Source organism: Prinia subflava, chromosome 6 (assembly GCF_021018805.1).
Source record: "Prinia subflava isolate CZ2003 ecotype Zambia chromosome 6, Cam_Psub_1.2, whole genome shotgun sequence".
Classification (NCBI taxonomy): domain Eukaryota; kingdom Metazoa; phylum Chordata; class Aves; order Passeriformes; family Cisticolidae; genus Prinia; species Prinia subflava.
Genome location: NC_086252.1, coordinates 6,753,947 through 6,772,587, shown reverse-complemented (window position 1 = coordinate 6,772,587; position 18,641 = coordinate 6,753,947). Strand labels below are relative to the sequence as shown.

At 43.7% G+C, this 18,641-nt stretch overlaps 1 protein-coding gene across 7 annotated transcripts in view; it reads right to left on the bottom strand.

The window, feature by feature from the left end:
• Positions 1–18,641, bottom strand: part of AGAP1 (ArfGAP with GTPase domain, ankyrin repeat and PH domain 1) — a 309,343-nt gene that overhangs the window by 135,422 nt on the left and 155,280 nt on the right. The window contains exon 10 of one of the 7 annotated variants that reach the window (XM_063400016.1): positions 4,469–4,830. The exons of the other annotated variants lie outside the window; for them this stretch is intronic. Within the exon in view, the coding sequence (XP_063256086.1) occupies positions 4,639–4,830 (192 nt within the window). The 3' untranslated portion in view covers positions 4,469–4,638. Of the gene's footprint in view, positions 1–4,468; positions 4,831–18,641 lie in introns of those variants that run through there. 7 annotated transcript variants of the gene reach the window in all.

Genomic DNA, 18,641 nt, shown 5'->3' with positions numbered 1-18,641 from the left:
CCAGCCCCTGCCATGGGCAGGGACACTTTCCACTGTCCCAGGCTGCTCCAAGCCCCAGGGTCCAACCTGGCCTTGGACACTTCCAGGGATCCAGGGGCAGCCACAGCTGCTCTGGGCACCCTGTGCCAGGGCCTGCCCACCCTCCCAGGGAACAATTCCTGCCCAATATCACATCTAAATCTAACCCTGCCTTTCCTTCAGCTTAAGGAGTCAGTCCATAAGTTGTTAAAGCAGTAACTCAAAAGATGTTTCCACAAAGATACTTGTTTCTTCCAAAAATCAAGTAAAGATAAATACTTTATTTTCCTTTTAAGAGTGGTCTCGCACATGTTGATCTCTCAGTTTTAACCTCATTAATATTTTAGAGCGAGAGACAACAAGAACAGAAGCTGCTCCAGAGGCTACGATTGTTTTACGAGAGAGTATCCCAGATCCAAGTGGCTTGCAGGCAACACAGAAGAACACCATGTTCAGAAAAGGTAATTTATAAAGCTCATTTATGGATTTCTCTGTGCAGTTACTTGGCTGTAGACTAGGCAAGCTGTAAAATGTTGGAGACAATTTCCCTCCAAAAAACCCAATATAATCCATTATTTATTAAGTGATCAGCCGTGGACAAGACGAAAGACTAATTTTTAACCACCTTTCCCAACTTCCTACAGATAAAGAACGTGTTTGTAAAGACAAAATAAATAAATAAATATATAAATATAAATAAAAATGCAAGGTACCCAGAGTGCAGCTAATGGGATTTGACGCTGGCTTTAATTTTAATGAAGAAAGTTGCCAGTAGCAACAAAACTGTCAGCAGCAGCCAAGCACCATTAATAAAGACCCAGACAACATTAGTGGCACGGCAACAGTACAAAAGGTTCCCCCCGGTTCATGCTGTGCTAAATTGGCTGCCCAATTTTTCTTAAGTGTCCATACTATTTAGAAGACAATTTATTAATTTTTGTCATCCATTGTCACTTGACAGGCCATCATTTTGCATCCCGAATTTGAGATGAAAACTAATTGAAAAGACTGGCAGTATTTATGAGGGGTATTATTTGTCAATTATGGCTGCTGATGATCCCGGGTCCTACCAACTTTAACATCCCATGCTCGGGTGTTGTCAGTCGGACCTTTTTTTTGTCATTTCCATGTTAGTTCTAGGAAAGTGACAAAAAGCAATGACAAAATCAATTCAGCAAACTCATTAGGGAAAAGGGGCCCATCAATCCCTGCTCTGAAATCACTGGAGTGGGGGATAAAAGCACTGGCGTTGCCCAGGGAATCACAGCTTTCCAGGACACCTTCCAGGGAAAGAGCCCAACCTCTTTGTTCCCTACAAACAGGACAAATTTTCAAATATGTCATAACTGAAATTAATCCTGCAAATTTACCCAGGCTGCCTGAAAGGAAAGGTTTTAATCTGTTCTCACTGCCCTTAAACTGCTTCTTTGCAAGTCTGAACGCCTCAAAAGGCCTCAAATTCCTAAATTTCATAAAGGGATCACAGAATATTCTGAGCTGGAAGGGACCTACAATTATCATCGAGTCCAGCTCTTTCATTCCAACTTTATTTGCATGGATAACTCTTGCCCAGCTTTTCAGGAACGTTCTCATCTTCACAGACTTCAAACAATGATACAAAACATTCCAGGAAAATCCCAGTGTTAAAACAGCAAAAAAAATGAGGTTACAGCACCCATCTCAAGCCTTTTCTGCTTGCACCACTGATGGTGGAGCCCAGGGTGAAGCAGCTGTGCCCTGCAGCCCATGGGGGTCCATGGTGGGGCTGAGATCCACCTGAATCCCACAGAAGACCCCAGAGCAGAGCAGGGAGATGCCCAAAGGAACCTCTGGCCCCATGGGAAGCTTGTGCTGGAGCAGGGTCCTGGCAGGACAAGTGAACCCATGGATAAAGGGACCCACACTGGAGCAGTTCCTGAGGCACTGAGCCCATGGATAAAGGGACACAAACTGGAGCAGTTCCTGCAGGACTGAGCCCATGGATAAAGGGACCCACACTGGAGCAGTTCCTGAGGGACTGAGCCCATGGATAAAGGGACCCACACTGGAACAGTTCCTGCAGGACTGAGCCCATGGATAAAGGGACCCACACTGGAGCAGTTCCTGCAGGACTGAGCCCATGGATAAAGGGACCCACACTGGAGCAGTTCCTGCAGGATTGACCCATGGATAAAGGGACCCACACTGGAGCAGTTCCTGAGGGACTGAGCCCATGGATAAAGGGACCCACACTGGAGCAGTTCCTGAGGGACTGAGCCCATGGATAAAGGGACCCACACTGGAGCAGTTCCTGAGGGACTGAGCCCATGGATAAAGGGATCCACACTGGAGCAGTTCCTGCAGGAAGGACTGAGCCCATGGATAAAGGGACACAAACTGGAGCAGTTCCTCGAAGACTAAATCCATGGAAAAGGGACCAGATGGTGACCCTTACCCCAATCTACGGGCCTATTTCCAAAGTTTTGAAAGGATACAAAATAGTATTTATCTCTTGCCTCCTTAATTCTCTATTTAGCATCAGTAAATCTTAGTATCAATTTCAATATGGAAATTCTTTAACTTGTCCTATAAAATACTACACTTGCTTCTGAAGATGTGAACACAAAGATCACAGCTAAAACCTGATTTAAACATTCCTTTAGGTACAAAGCACATAATTTCCTTTACCAATAGCAACTAATAAGCCTGAAACTGAGTTCATCCACTGTACCAAGTTTTCTCTAATACCTATAGCAAAATGGGCATTAAGAAAACAAAAGGTGCATTTTCAAGAGAAACAACTTGAAACTACATTAACATATATGCATTAGTCTTTATATAAATTATATATTTTTTATTTCCATTTGCAATATACTGTTGATTAAACTAAAAAATCTAGCGACAATTAAACAAGAAGAATTTTCCTCTATCATAAAACCAGACATGAGACCAATCCAGCTGAATCCATCCTATTAATCCACACACATTTTCCCGAAGACACTGCCAGCTTTGCTTTAAAAAAAATTGTTCAGGGATAGAATGACCACATCTCTTACGTTTCAGAGGCAAATTCAGAGCAAAAGCTTTTTCCCTCCACTGTTTCCTAGAATTAAAAATAATGTGCATTTAGTTTCCCTTCTGCATGAGGTAACACCATCCAAGGTTGATGTTCATTTGCAATATAAATCCTCAACCTGGAAAACATTTTGGCGCAGTTCTTACATCAGGGATGATAATTATGTTCTTTCCTTCCACTGCATTCATGCCTGGTTTCTCTCACTTACAAAAGACACAACTGAGTGTCTCTCTGGAGGATGAGAAGGCTCTTTGCTCCCCCTGGTTCACCTCCAGTCACAAAACTCTGAGGAGCCCCATGTCCCTTCGGAAACACCTCCAAAGGTGGAGACTTCACAGCCCCTTTCGATATTTGCTCCAATATTTGAAGCTGGTGGGAAATAACACGTTTCTGCATCTCTAAGTGGAATTTCTCCTGTCTCAAAAGTGTCACAGACTCACTTCCTCCACCCTTCCTACCAATTAGCAGTGAGGTACACGAGAATTTGCTTTCCTTTGCTGGGATGAGGTGCACATCCTGCACCACTGAGGGGCTTCACAAACCACAACCATCACCGCACAGCAGCTGCAGGGCTCTACAACACTAGGAAAACCAAGCTGTTATTCCAGAATGGAACAGCTTCATTCTGCCATCATCATCCTCTTATGCAGTTACACTGTGCCATCTTACATGGAGCTTAACTCACGTGTTACTAATTCCACTTCCAGGAAGACCCTACCAAGGGGTAGGTGTGCCCACGGAAGCTTGAATCCCAAAAGGACTCTAGTCAAACTAGAAATGTTTATTGCTGCTGAAATGCCAAAGAAAGAGGAAAACTTTACCAGTCCATTAAAGAGACCACAGAAGAATAACGCTTTGTGTATTTTCAAAAAGAATCAAGCCTTTCTTGCATTGAGAGACTTGAGTTACGTTTCCTAGTGCTGACACTCAGATTAAGGAGAACCAGTGCTCATTCGAAGCCTGGTGTCGATAGTGTAAGACACAGGAGTCTTCATCTCCAATTCAAAAACTCCAGATGAAGGGAAAACACACAGACTTGCTCCTGAACCTTGTTCTCCTCCAGCAGGTAAACCTGTCTACAAACCCAGCCCAGTGCCACAAGCCTACTGTAAACACAGCAAGAAAGCTCCTCTCCCCCGATGCATCCGTAAAAGGACGCGGCTTTGATGGAGGATAAATCTGACATCGAGTCCCCTTCATCTGCCTCAACGGGCAGGGACTCGACACCTTTTACAATCCTGATGCTTTTAAGATACGTGGCTAAAGTTTCTCCCCTACTGCAAACAAACCAGTTCAACCCACAACATAAGGGTGATAAGGCCACCAAAAGAAAACAGCAAAATCTAATTTATTTTCCTGGTATTGTCGAGGTGAATTGCACGGCAGAAGAAATTAAGGGTCCTTTGTCAGCATCCCAACTTTGTGGAGAAATGCCCCATTTCTTTGGCTAAATCCACCTTTTTAACCTCTTTGTTGCAAAGTGTCAGTGGCGGATCAGCGGTGGGCAGGGTGACGAACGCACAGAAGCCGGGCGGGAGCTATCGGGGCTCCGATCTGGAGCTCACCTACACGTTACCTCCTACTGCTAATTCATCATCCCGCCACGACAGCCCGGCTGATTGGGATCCTGGCAGGACAATACGGGGCCCGGCTGACCACCAAAGCCCAGCCCAAGGGAGGAGGGGCTGACGGGCACGGGATGGAGAAGGCCTGAGATAAGTGCTGGCTGTCAGCGCAAGGACAAAGAAGGGCAGGCCCTGGGGAGAGAAAGGAGATAAAAAAAAATCTCGACAACTGCTTTATCTGATGAGGGTTATGGCTAATTAATTATAAACTCAATTACCTAACCCTTACTTCAGCAGTCTCTATTCATTAAGAGATAAAACCTGACTGACTGCTAACTTTCCCTTGCACACCCGCGCGCGCAGCACGCCGGCTTTGGGTTTGCACACTTTGCCGCACAATTTCTTAAAAAAGATCTCCAAAAGCCTTCGCCTCTGTCAACTTTGTGCTGGCAGGATGGAACATTCCTCCTTTCTTTCCCCCCTGCCACCCAACGCACCCTCTGTGGCGCCATGGGAGGGCCAGGCCTCCATGCTGTGCATTGGCATTTAAAAGCAAACCCCCGGCATTAAACAATGGGCATTAGGGACATCAAAGCCTCCTTTCCACACCACCTCCCTGCCTCCCTGGGCTTCAGATCTGCTTCACATTTCCAACTGAGCTTTTAATTTTGGGTGCTGAAAGTTTGGTGGCGCAGCTCAGCGGTGTCAACTGAACGTTATTCTTCCAAAGTTTGAAGGTAGCCACAAAAATGAGAACGATGAACTCTAAAACCCCTCAGCCAAGCTCAGGCTTGCTAATAACATGAGCTGAGTTTTGCATGTAACGTAATAAAAATGTCTGTTTTATCACTGTTCGGATTCCAGCCGCGTTCCTGTGGTGCTTGGCCTCTCCTCCAGCTCGAGTTCTTGCCCCCATGCCTCGTGCTTGACACAGGCTCAAACATCCCTGCGGAATCAATCCTGCCCATTAAAAGAAGGCTCCTCTTAATCTCTTTCCAAAGCTGCAGACCTGTCTCGCTCCCACCTTTTGAATCCACGGATATTCTGAAATCCACGTTTTGCTCGGCTGCCCTTTGCTCTGGCTCTTCCATTTCTACAGGATAATGTTCTTTACTTACATATTTCATAGAGAGGTCTCATCTCTATGTGTGTATATCCATAATTATCCATATTTATATGAAACAACGAGGTGACAACACTCACACGATGCTTCACATCAAAACTTTTTAAAGAGTAATTTCTTCCACTCTGCAGAACAAGGCTCTTGGTCTGTTTTTCCTCACACTATTTCACACTATTTTCACACTATTTCACACACACATTTTCTCACACTATTTCAAATCCCTGTAACGTGTATTAATGACACAAGATTTTGGTTCATTCATGGCATATGGCCACTTTTCCATCATTTATATGCACCAAATGAAATAAGACAACACAGTCAAATAATCAGGTTGGGCGACACACATTATTTAAGCCATTCACTCCAAAGACATGATTATTATTATTATTTATAACTAATATTTTGGCCTTGATGATGATTATTATTCGGTTTTACTATATGGTCTTGGTTATTACCTATTAAACAGGATTTATTTTACTAATACTTATGGTTTTGGACTTGAATGATGTGGTCCAGTGGTTCACTCCTGTGATGCTTAGGTGTGGCAGTGTGTGCTTTTCTGAAACCTGTTTCAGCATTTGGTTCCCTTCCTCGTTTGGTCCTGCTGATACCCAAGGCCTTCCTTATATCCCACCTTGCTCAACTCCATCTTTCAAGACTTCCCAAAGAAGATAAAAATACATTGTTATACAAACTTCACAAACTCAATAATTTAACAACTTCAATTCAAGTTGTTGTCTCATGATTTTAAAGCATATCACAAAGACAAATTCAGCTATAATTAAAGGCTGTCTGCCTTGACGGAGCCTTTCAAAATCTGAAAATAATTCTTAAACACCACAACACCAACTCAATTTTGTTTATCTTCTAGGTAACACAACAAATATCACTCATCCTGAGCTTCTGTGCTATTCTGAATATCAACTTCATACCTTCCCTCACCATAACCAATTCCAAGTCCAATTCATATTTACTTCCTTGCTCCCTTGTTGCATTAAGTTGGAAAGCTTATGCCATGCTTTTATGGTTGAGTTTGTCCCACTGAAATTTGCTGATCAGATCCCTGGTATCTTCTGAACTTCTTTCAAACTTCCAGCCCTTTTACTTGGCAGCACACACCACTCTGCAAGATCACCCACGTCTGAATCACCCTGTATTGTCTCTCCCCACTCTGACCAACAATTCTGAAGATACTCCAAAATCACAGAATGGTTTGGACTGGAAGGGATCTTAAAGATCATCTCCTTCCAAACTCCCCTGTTCCATTAACAAAGTTTTTAAATCAATCCCATTCCCTGCAGCTCTCACTTAATCCTTCACCTAAAAAATGCAATTACAGGTATTAGTATACCTTGGATAAAAATATAGTTTTCTGTTTGTATTCTGAAATATTAAGAAGGTCTGCATTAGGTTTATTTGGAGTTATTTATCTGAAGTTAGCAAGGTAGCTGACACCTCTGGTCAAATCCCAAACTCAAGCTGCTAGGAAAAATCCCCTTTTCCCTTTGTTTCCCATAATTGCAACAATCCCATGAAATCCCTACAGCAAAGGAATGAGGATGCACCAAGCAACAAAACCCAGAACCTTTCATTTGCTTCCATGCTCCCTTCCACCACACTTCTCCCTCTTTTCTGGGGCTGTAACTCTTCCTTGTTTTGACACAAGCATGAATCCAGCTGTGTTCTGACTTCCCTCTTCACCAACATACGTGGAGCAGTTCACTGCTCCCTCTTTATCCAGCTTTGCTGCAAATAATGACCATTTTGAGTCTCTCCCCCCATACATATTCACTTTTATGTGGTCCTATAACTTTTTATCTAAAGGAAGATGGTTGTACTTTCAACAAATTACAGCTTAAGAGAAAGAAACAGAAACAGTAAAAAAACCCAATGCCGTTTTCCATCAACAATTTCACACAGCTCCTTAACTTCAAAATATAAACTAGGCTTGAAACAACCCCACACTCTGCAACCCTGTTCTCTCAACTGCCTTCCCATCACACCAAGAGGATTAGGGAAAAAAAGGAAGACTTGTCCCATTCATCAATAGAGGAGTTATTCATCCGAAGTTTATTATCTCAGGTAATTTGATCAATACACTTCACCTTTATAGTCCCGTTGTCCTTGTGAGCAAAGCATTTTGCGTTTTATAGTGAGATGGTTATTATGAAGGCTATTCGCAGGGAAATTCTCTGCAGTTAAAAGTTTTTCCAATTAACTACATTTAACATCATTTAAGCCATAAAGTGGCGGTTACATTTCACATCATTGTTGTCGGAGTGTGGCGGTGCTCAGGAGGCAGGCAGAGCACATTTGGCAAATACATCAACCAATGCTTTGGAATGGGAGTCAAGGAAACACTGCCAGCTCACAGAGAAAGACTTTTTCAGTGCAGAGTCAGGAACATGTAACAACAACAACAACAACAAAAAAAAGGGTGGATCGGTAGAAACCCTAGAGAAAATCACAGAGATGTGCCTCAGCCCTTGGAACGCTCCTCAGACTCGATCCTTCTCCTTTCATGCAATGTCAGAACTCCTGGAATGGTCTGGATTGGAAAGGGCCTTAAAGTTCATCTCACTGCACTTTCCTGCCATGGACAGGGACATCTCCCACTACACCAGGCTGCTCTAAGCCTCACCCAGCCCGGCCTTCCTGTGTTCCCTCCTGAGTTTTCTCATTCCAGCAAACTGTGGTGTTTGCGTAAGTGAGCTGTGAACTTCCAAAGAATCACAGCACGTGAGGACAAACTCCCTGATGTCCTCTGGGTTAGGATTTCCAAACCCCACTCCTCTCACCCCACACCTGAGCTGCCTCCTCCTCGCTTCCTAACCCTCAACATAAGGCATCACAAAAGACAGGGTCAGAAAGGCTTCAAAACAGAAGCAAAACCTAATTCTCAGAGATTAAAAAACACTTGATTAAAGATTAAAAACTTGCTTGAAAATAAAAAATTATTATTCCTTGTGAGATATCCTCAGAACAAACTAGTTCATTAAAGTCATATCAGCACTTGTAATTGGCCCTTGTTGGCCAATAGAAGGAGACATTTGCAACTTTTCCCAGGAAATTATATTCTAAATCCTTCATAAGGTGGACCTTGTCCTTTTCTGAGGAAACTTGATAGCAGTCTTTAGTATTCACTGGCATAATTAGGACTGCAGTTAATTTCATTAAATTCTCTTGCTGCTAAATGAAGCAGATTATGAGACATCTTTTATTGCAAGGCATGAAATTACAGCCTGTCAGCTGCCAATGGTAGAGTAAAACTAATGAATTACAGGGTAAATAACACCAGAATTAACCAGCCAATTTAACATAGCAGAGAACAAAGTCATTTTTACTTGGAGCCACCACTGCCAGGATCCCTTTCAGCTGAAAGGGAACCAAACTCAAATCTAAATAACCAGGAAAGGCAGGTTTCTTGGGCAGCAATGTTAGAAAACCAACACTGCCAAGAAGTTGGGAGAAAATTGGTTGGATACGTACAGAAAGGCATCGCTAAAATATTTAAATTGTGCTATGTCCAAGTAGTTTGTGCTGATGTATTATCCTTTACCGAGCCCAGGAAAAGGGGCAGGGGAGCATTAATTTGTTGCTATTATAACTGGTTTAATGGGGCCAGCTCTTCCCAGGCAGCACGAGACACAATCCCCATTAATGAGGGACAGGCACACTGTGGGGAGATAATTAAAGGGAACGGAAAGCAGGTGTAAGCAGCCACTTCCATTTCCTCCTCCTGTCCCTCCAAACCCTGCACACAGGCCCAGGAGGTGCCTTCTCCCTGCACAGCACCCCGGGAAGGAATGCTCTTTGGAGCCTGCAAGGAGGGAAGGATGGGTGCCCCTCTCAGCTCTGACCAGGAGCTCCACAATCAAGGACTCTTCCCAACACACTCCTGAAGCCTGTCAGGCTGTTAGATACACACACACACATTTTTTGGGCTAACGAGAGAGATTTGCTCTGTGTAGGTTGGTGTCTCACCTCCCCCTTTTTAAAACTTGTCTTATTTTTATTTTAGAATTTTATTTAAGCCTAGTTGTACAAGGAACAAACCCCTTCTCTGCACTTATATGGAAATCTTGTTATGTGGAAACAGAAGCTGAGGAAAAGAATAGCAAAGTGGATCTTATCCCCACTCAGACAAAGGAGGGATACCTGAGTGCCTGGACAGCAGAGAGTCCCACAGCCCTGGCTATGCTGGTGAAAACAAACAATAAATCCAGAGAGAAATGTAAATAAAGCTTTCATCTCCAATTAATGCTCTCACTTTTCTGCACATAAGCCAAGGACTGGTTTTCCTACAGCAATGTCTCCATCTCCAGGGAACAGAGTCAAGGTATGTAAGATGTCAGCAATGAAAAGGTGCAGGGAGGGAGAAAGCCCCTGTTATTAGAAGGGGTGATCATTTCCTCATTTTAGCAAACATTTCATATTCATCACCAGTCCTACACCAACCAAAGGCATTTAAAAATGCTGCCTCTGGTTGCATTTTCAACAGGTTTCTGAGACAACACCTCAAGTCACCTTGCCAGCCTTTTAGAGCTTTAAGTTCAACATCAACCAAGTACAATACAGGGCAGGAACACCAAGGGGGTGTTCTGACAGATTTTGTGAGGTTTTACATGTGCTTGCAAGACTGAAAACCCTTGATTTAAGAGAACAGACTGCAGCTGGAATATTCTGCTGGAGGATGGAGCAGAAGCCCACCTGCACTTAGTACCAGCATAGCACACATTGTTCCTACCCAGAGACGAGGCAGGGTGAAAAAAAACCTCATGCAATTTATCCTTCTAGTGAAAAGTGTTCCAGGGGATGGATTGAGATGAGTTTTAGGGTCCCTTCCAGCCCAAACCATTCTGTGATTCTATGTCTGACTTCTGTTTTTAACAGAAAAACCTGGAATGCTCACTGACCTTCCAAAAAACAAAAATCTACATTTAAAATTCCAAATGCAAATCTACAAATCCTGCCTAGAACAACTCAAAGCAAACAAAAGAAGAACCACACAGCAGAATTTGTGAACACCTTCCACTAGACCGGGCTGCTCCAAGCCTCTGCCATCCTTCACCTGGCTCCATGCTGGAGTGGGAAAGGAGAGAGCAAGAGCCAAGGGAAGTCAGCCAGGCACCTGAACATTGCAGTGTGGCAGGACAGAAAAACTCCTGTGCCACCACTGCTGATGCCATTGCAGAGCTCTTTGGGACCAGGACAGCAGCACCATTCAGAGAGACTGGAGAGAAACTACCTGTGCCAAAAAAGCACTTTTGGCGAAAGAGCAAACCTTAAACCAAACCTGATTTTAGAAGTTCCAATCCATGCCGTGAGTTCAGGAATGAGGTTTCCCTGGCAGCAGGTTCTCCAAGCACACACATGTATTACATAGAAAAGATTTACTCCTCCCTGGAGCTTCTGTCCAGCATCACCCAGCTCACCAAACCCCTTCTCTAAGCGTGTCTGAGAACTGATCTTGCCCTGAAGCCATCCCCAGCCCATGCAGGTCCTTCCACACTCCAGCAGAGACATGTTGCCTCTCCCAAATCCCTCCTTCTTTACTCTCTGTGGTTTCAAATTCCTGTCATATTTCAGGCAAACATTTTAAGACCTCCAGAACTACTCTGGACCAACACTGATACCTTGTCTCCAGCAGTGGGAAGCTCAGCACTCTGACTGCATGAATGCATCAGCTCCAGAGCTCCAGGAGTGATCACCTGGAACCAGCTCCAGAGGCACCAAAGTGTCACTTCCAGCCAGGGATCAATCATGGTGCTTCCTGCCTGGAGACACCAGCACCTCCAGAACCAACACCTCTGGAGACTGCTGGGCCACTTTCTCAGAGACCCTCAAGATTCCTGATGTTACTGAGAGCATCACCTGGTTTTTATTCTCACTTCCCCTCTCCTTCAGAGCCTTTGTTCAGTGTTTGCCCTCCTCCCTCTCAACTGTTTAATACAAATTTTGCTTCTCACGGCAGCACAACTTTCCATTTGAGCTCTGTCTGTCCCTAGTTCTGTTTTCCATCCCACTGTCATTCTTTCCCCTCTTCCCTTACCTTCAAAGCCCCCTATGTTTGTCTGCCTTCACCAGCTGCAGAAAATAGGAATCCCTGTGCTGCAGACAGGTAAGAAACCTCTTGCCTCAAAACACCACGTCAGCATTAAAAAGCATCACTGAATTGGAATGAATGACTTAATCTGTACCAGGAGTTACTTGGAGCAATCACTATGCTGCAAGACTAAAGCACCAACAACAGTGATCGTGCACTTATTATTTCTCAGCTACAAATACAGTATTGCCATGAATTCCCAACTCACAGCAACACTTGCTGTGCAAAGTGCAAATTCATAAAATGATCCCAAGTAGTTCCTTGCCTCGCGTTAGCTTAAGCAAACACAAAATGTCAATTCTCAGAGCACTGGATGGGTGCACATCTCTCCTGGCACAGGGGAGGGAAGGGTGCAGCTCAGCTGCCTGACACAGCACAGGAAATCTGTAAGTCTATATCCTTCAGGAGATCTCACTCACACAAACAGTCAATATGCACATATAATTCCAGATTTTCAGACTCAGACTTGAGTATTTATTTAACATGAAACACACCAACCCTGCATATCTCTGCATTTACTCAGTTTGCATCCTGAAGAAGAGTATTCACCCAGTTTACTCAAAGCTCAGCTTTTAGTTAAGGATTTCCAGTTCATCTCTCCCTCCACAGAAAACGTTGTTTTGTTTTTAACTTGGCCATGAAACAACCTGCACAATTCTGATTCCTAAAGTGATAATATCTGCCACCTTAAACAATCCCTGCTCTTCAATTCTGCTTAGTTGCAATGTACTGCTCACTTCAGACAGAAGATTTTCTAAACAATTCAACCAACTTTGGTAATTTTAGTTGATTTTTTTCTCCCCAATACCTCCCACACTTGAAGATTTCTTAATTTCCCCCCCGAAATATTCAGAGAAGAGAGCATTAGATGTTAATCTAGCTCCTTGATTTGTAGCAGTTCTGCAGTTCTCTACCCAACCATTTAAATGCTGTCATTCATAATAGGGTGATATACTGTACTATAAACCCTTTCGCAAATGGTACGTCTTGGTATTTTTCTTTTGTGACAAAGACTCATATTAGTTATAAAGGGGAAAGAAATGGACCCAGTGCTCAGATCTACCTACATAATCTCACTGCTCAACAGCCTCTCCCCTTCTTTAAAAGAAAATCCACACCCTCTTCCTTAAAGAAAACTGAAATCACTACGCTTTTATTTTTCCTGGTAGAGAACATTCCATAGTCTGACAGCCCCCTGAGCTCAGCAGCTTTTTCCTATGGATTTAATCCTGAAAAACCACAGAATCCCAGAGTGGTTTGGGTTGGGAGGGACCCTAAGGCCCATCCAGTCCCACCCCTGCCATGGGCAGGGACACCTTCCCCTCTCCCAGGTGACTCCAAGCCTGGGACACTGCCAGGGATCCAGGGGCAGCCACAGTGTTTGAGGCCTCGTGTCAGATCCTGCCTTTCATTCCAGGCACAGGAGCCTGGGAGTCGTTGGAGGAGTGTCTTGGTGAGGGTACCAGAAGCACATAAAAGTGAAAGACTTTCCAAATTTGGGTTAAAGCAGCTGAAGTTTGAGTGGTGGGTTTTAGTCCAGGTTCCACTCCAGTTCATTCTCCCACAGTGCCCTTGTTTTCCTGGTTCTCTCAAACAAGGATGGAGGTACACTTTTCAAGCAGACACATGGCACTGTCCCCAGAGCTGAGCAAAGCTGAGCCCCCTTCCAGCCAGCCCAGCCCACCCCACGCTCTGGCTTTAGGGCTTGTTTACACCCCCTCAGACCAGATCCAACCCACATGGCAGCTTTTAGCCACACACATTTGGATAAACTCTCAATTAAGATGTTGTGAGGCTGTATCAAAATATTTTACATCTGCTCTGTTTGCTTCATGCACTTAGTTGGAAATTCCATCAAAAAAAGCAATTGAGTTTTCCTGGCACATTTTAGTCTGCTTAAAATCATTCTGTTCCTCACTGGAATAGCTTCTGGTCAGGAAAACTAAACCCCAAAGTGTGTGCTTGCATTACTTCTGTCTTCTCCCTAGCAGTAGTAACAAAGTTCATTTTGAGCTTTACAGCTTTAGGATGTCTGTCAGTGAAATATATCCAGGTCATCTGATCATGATGGTCATCCCCAGTTTATCACCACGTGAAGGATCCTTTACAATAAACAAAACATTCAAGATATGTGACTTTTCTTCCAGTTTTAACTCATGCAAAATAAACGGAGATTTTATTTGTAGGAACTGCACTTTAATTATAGAACCCTTGAGCGGTGTGGGTAGGAAAGGACCTTAAAGCTCATCCAGTTCCACCCTCCTGCCTCCTGCAGGGACACCTTCCACTATCCCAGGTTGCTCCAAGCCCCATCCAACCTGGCCTGGAACACTACCAGGGATGGGGCAGCCACAGCTTCTCTGGGCAACCTCTGCCAATTATTCCCTTTAAATTCAAAATATTTAAGTACCAACATCTGGCCTGGCTGCTGAGATTGTTCTAAAGATGTGCTGATAATTACTGTAGTCAGAGGAATTTCCTAAATAAAAGCAGGTTTAGAGAAAACAGTACTTAAACCAAAGTGCAAGGACATCTATACATATTTAAAATATCCAAACCAGTTACAGTCACAGTACCCATGTTTCAAACACCCCGTTCCTCCACATGCAATATTCCTTTTTTATGCCATTTATTGGTTTTAATTTGCCACTGTTAGCTATACTCTGGGAAAATACTTCCTCACATGTTATACACTGAAGTGCCAACGCTTTAAAATCAAACAACGAACACAGACCCACAAAATAAAATAGGAAATGAGGAATGCTGGGCCAACACCCCCGATCCAGATTCACACACAATTACCACACAATTAAATGGGAGCAAAAGAATGAGGAAAATATTCAGAATGCCCAAAGTTTGCTTTGTTCAAAAAATTAGGCTAAAGGGCTTTAACTGCGTGCTGTTCAGTTTACTCTTTTGATTGCTTTACCACTATGTAAATCAATTTGTTAATGTTCCTTACAAAATGCATGAGCCAGTTATACTGACAAACACACAAAGCTCATTCGTAATTAGCAGTTAATTAGTACGAAGGAACAGATGCTGTTAGAGTTTCAGCAGGCGAACAGGTTCTGTAAACAATGCTTATAAATCTAAATGAATTTATTAACCACAATGCAACTGTCAACGTTTTGCTGGCAACCATACAAACATGGTGGAATCCCCAAAACATCTTTACAATGTATTAATAATCATTGTGTCAACCCAAGTCTATCAGGCAGCCTCACTTGCTAACTGTCATAAGCTTGCTACTTAATCTTCTTATGTCAGTTCTCAGGACTAATTCCTCATGCCCTGGGAGGAAGAGCTGCAGCCACCAAAGCCAGCCCAGATGTGCATGGATTTACCTCCAAGCACGGCAGCTCCTCGGGACAAAGGCCTTTTCCCACAGGTTCCCTGAGCAAGCCCATCATGCTGGATGGCACCTGGCCCAGGGGACAGTGACCCTGCTCATCTGGGGTTTGGGTCTAGGTGATCCTTAAAGGCCCCTTCCAGCCCAAACCATTCTGATTCCAGCTCTCATCCACTGCAAAGAAGTAAAGGCCAGTTCTTCCTGCTCTCCTGGTGAATTCGGAGACGTCCCCCCATGCAGTGCTACACAAGGGATTGCAGGGAGATTGTTTTGGGAGCTCAGAAGGGGTTTAGGCTGGAGATCAGGACAAGGTTCTTCCCCCAGAGGGTGCTGGGCACTGCCCAGGCTCCCCAGGGAATGGGCACAGCCCTGAGGCTGCCAGAGCTCCAGGAGTGTTTAACAATGGTCTCAGGGTGCACAGGGTGGGATTGTTGGGGGGTCTGTGCAGGGTTTGGATCAATGATCCCTGTGGGTCCCTTCCAGCTCAGGAGATTCTGATTCTGTGGTTGTGAACTCATGCACTCAGCCATGGACTGATGCCTTCATTTAGGGTTTTTCTTTTGTTTACCTGGGTAGATGAAAGTGGCTCAAATAAAGAGATTACATCTTGTAAAGCATTTTCTAGATGCAACTATTGAAGCACCTCCTCAACTCAGAGCTTTTGGCCAGGGGCCAGATCAGACCCTCAGGGCAACAGTGAAGATCCCTCAGTGCCCTCACTGCTGTCACTCTGCATGTCACACTGACATGCCACCCTGATATATTACACCATTTCAGCACTGGAAAATTCCAATAAATTTTTTAAAGTCATATTATGGCTTTTTTTATCGATGTTCTCTTTTACACCTCCACTGCTTTTGCTCATTCCCTCCTCCTCTCCCCTGAAGCACTCTGACACCTCTTCCCCATGTTCTGTCCTATGGGCACTCCAGGATTTGCAATATCCAGCACACAGAACAGGATGAGAACATCCCAAAAGTATTAAATCCTCCACAGTCTCACCAGAGAGACTGCTTGGCTTGCTTCCTGTAGGCTCCAGCCCTACTCACTGCACCAGTTCTGTACCCAAAATCCTGGAATTTGGGGGAGCCAGGATTCCAGCAGCGTTCTCTGCTGGAATCCAGCACCAAGCACAAGAGAAGGATGTTCATGGCAGAGCCTCAGAAAACTACAAATACTCTCTCCCTTCTCTTATGAACACTGGAAAACAGCTCCTTGACTGGTTTGTGCTAAAGAGCAGCACCTGCTCCTTTATACAATAGGGATCTTCCCCCCATTTTATAAAGAATTGGTATTTTAGATCAGAGAAGCTCTTTCCCTACTATTTCTGCAGAGGCTGACAATCTGGCACTCTGCTCCTGCCTGCTTCCCTTTTCCTTCCACAGTCTGTCCAAGGATGCCTTACCTGATCAACACTATTCCAAACAAAAGCTGCAGTGTCTCCTCTTGAATCTTAAGGATGAGCAAGAGCTACAGCCACACTTGGTGTGTCAGCAATGAAATCATCAGCTGCTCCTCAAACCCACGGGTTTGTCCCTGTCCCTTTCACAAAACATCACGAGCACAGCATTTGGATAGGGTTTAAAATAAATAGATAAATAAATATGGAGGATGGAGTTGAACACTCCTTATTGGCAGTCATAAGCAATCTGTGACCCCTTATGGCATTAACATATAAAATATTTAGGAAACATATTTATAAAACATTTAGGAAATATGAAATTTCCCTCTCTTTTTAAAGTTGGTGATCTGGGTACTTTCCATCATTGCCCTACAAGGCATTGTTCACCTTTGCTCACTTTGAAGGCTGGGTCACACAAATAAATGGAATATTATGTTTGAAACTGTGTGCCCCTTGCCCAAATCAACACTAATGAACATTAAATACACCCATAACTTCAGGCCACAGCCATGGGAAGTAAAAACAACAGAAAAAGGATGGAAAGTTAATTTATCTGAAAATTTTATTGATAATATTTAATTTATGGATCCTTAAGTAAAGCTGTACAGGGCTCACCTTGGACTAAGAATGCTTGGGAATATCACTGTAGGAGGGTCCTGGGTATTTAAAGTATTTAGAGATAAAATAATGACATTTTATAAAATGTGAAACAGGAAAATCTTGTTTTAGGGACTCTGAAAAATTAGAAGACTAAATAAAAGAAGCATATTAGACATTCAATCTTGGTAAGTCAAAGACCTAAACTCCAGCTCCTTCCTGCAACCCTCAGACATCCCAGGAAGGGAAACCAGTGGACTCCAGAAAGCAGGAGGAAGCAGATGGGAGGATCCAGTGGGACAAACAGATGGATGCATGAGGAAAAAGAGGAATTCTCTCAGTCAGAGGCTGAGGCTCGTGCCCAGGCCTGCCTGCTGTGGCCAAGGGGCAGAAGGGGCCATGCCCTTGGACTAGAAACCAGATCCTTGGGCAAGGGAAGGGTTTAACACCCACAGCTCCCAGCTCCAGATGTCCAGGGGAGGTTTTTACTGCTATTTTATTCCAGAATCTAAGGACTACAGCTTGGGATGGTATCTGAAACTCATCAACTGGAAAAACCCACAAATCTGGTTTTCACAGTCAAATTAAACATTATTCCAGGCAGGTACATGGAGCTGAAGCCATTCTTCTGATGTAAGGGCACATTTGATCTAATTGGAAAAAATATTTCAAGTGCACTGGGAATAGTCACTGTTAACTGAATGCAACAACGAAAAAGGAAAAAAGAGCATGCAGACCCCAGGGAATTACCAAATCAATTAACAACTAATTCAGGAACTAATTTCTGTATTGCCTCTTAGCACAAAACTGTATCTTTAATTTCTCCTGCAATAAGCATCACCATGATAGTCCTAACACACTCTGACGCTTTAAATGAGTTTACAAGTATCTCTTTTTGATTGGCTATATAACATTATTTCTTCACAGTTCAGTGCAACCATAGCCAAGTGCTCTGAAATATTTAATTATACTGGTAGCGACCAGTCAACAATTTACAGAACCACAGTGAGTACAAAACATTTTATAACTGGTAATCAGCTAATTAAAAAAAAAAAAGCCAGCAAAATGTGTATGTTCTGATTATAACCAATTGTGGAGGAATTACACAGAAGATTTCAGCACTAAGAGTATTTGGCTCAAAACCATACCCTGGTGTTTGTACAAGCTGATCTGGAGACTGATTACTGTGATTAGACAGACGTGTGACAGAGGAAATTACACCTCATGCTGCAGATAAATAAATCAAACCATGTCATCTGCCAGTTCCTTGTAAATCATGTCAGTTCTGACTTTGGCAAAGCTGCCCTTGGAGACACCCAACCCTGGCTTGCAAACAACAGTCTACAAACCTACCTGGACATCAGGAAGGAAAAACACAAAGCAGGAGGAGTTTTGGAGAATGCTTCTTCCAGGACCTGAGGGG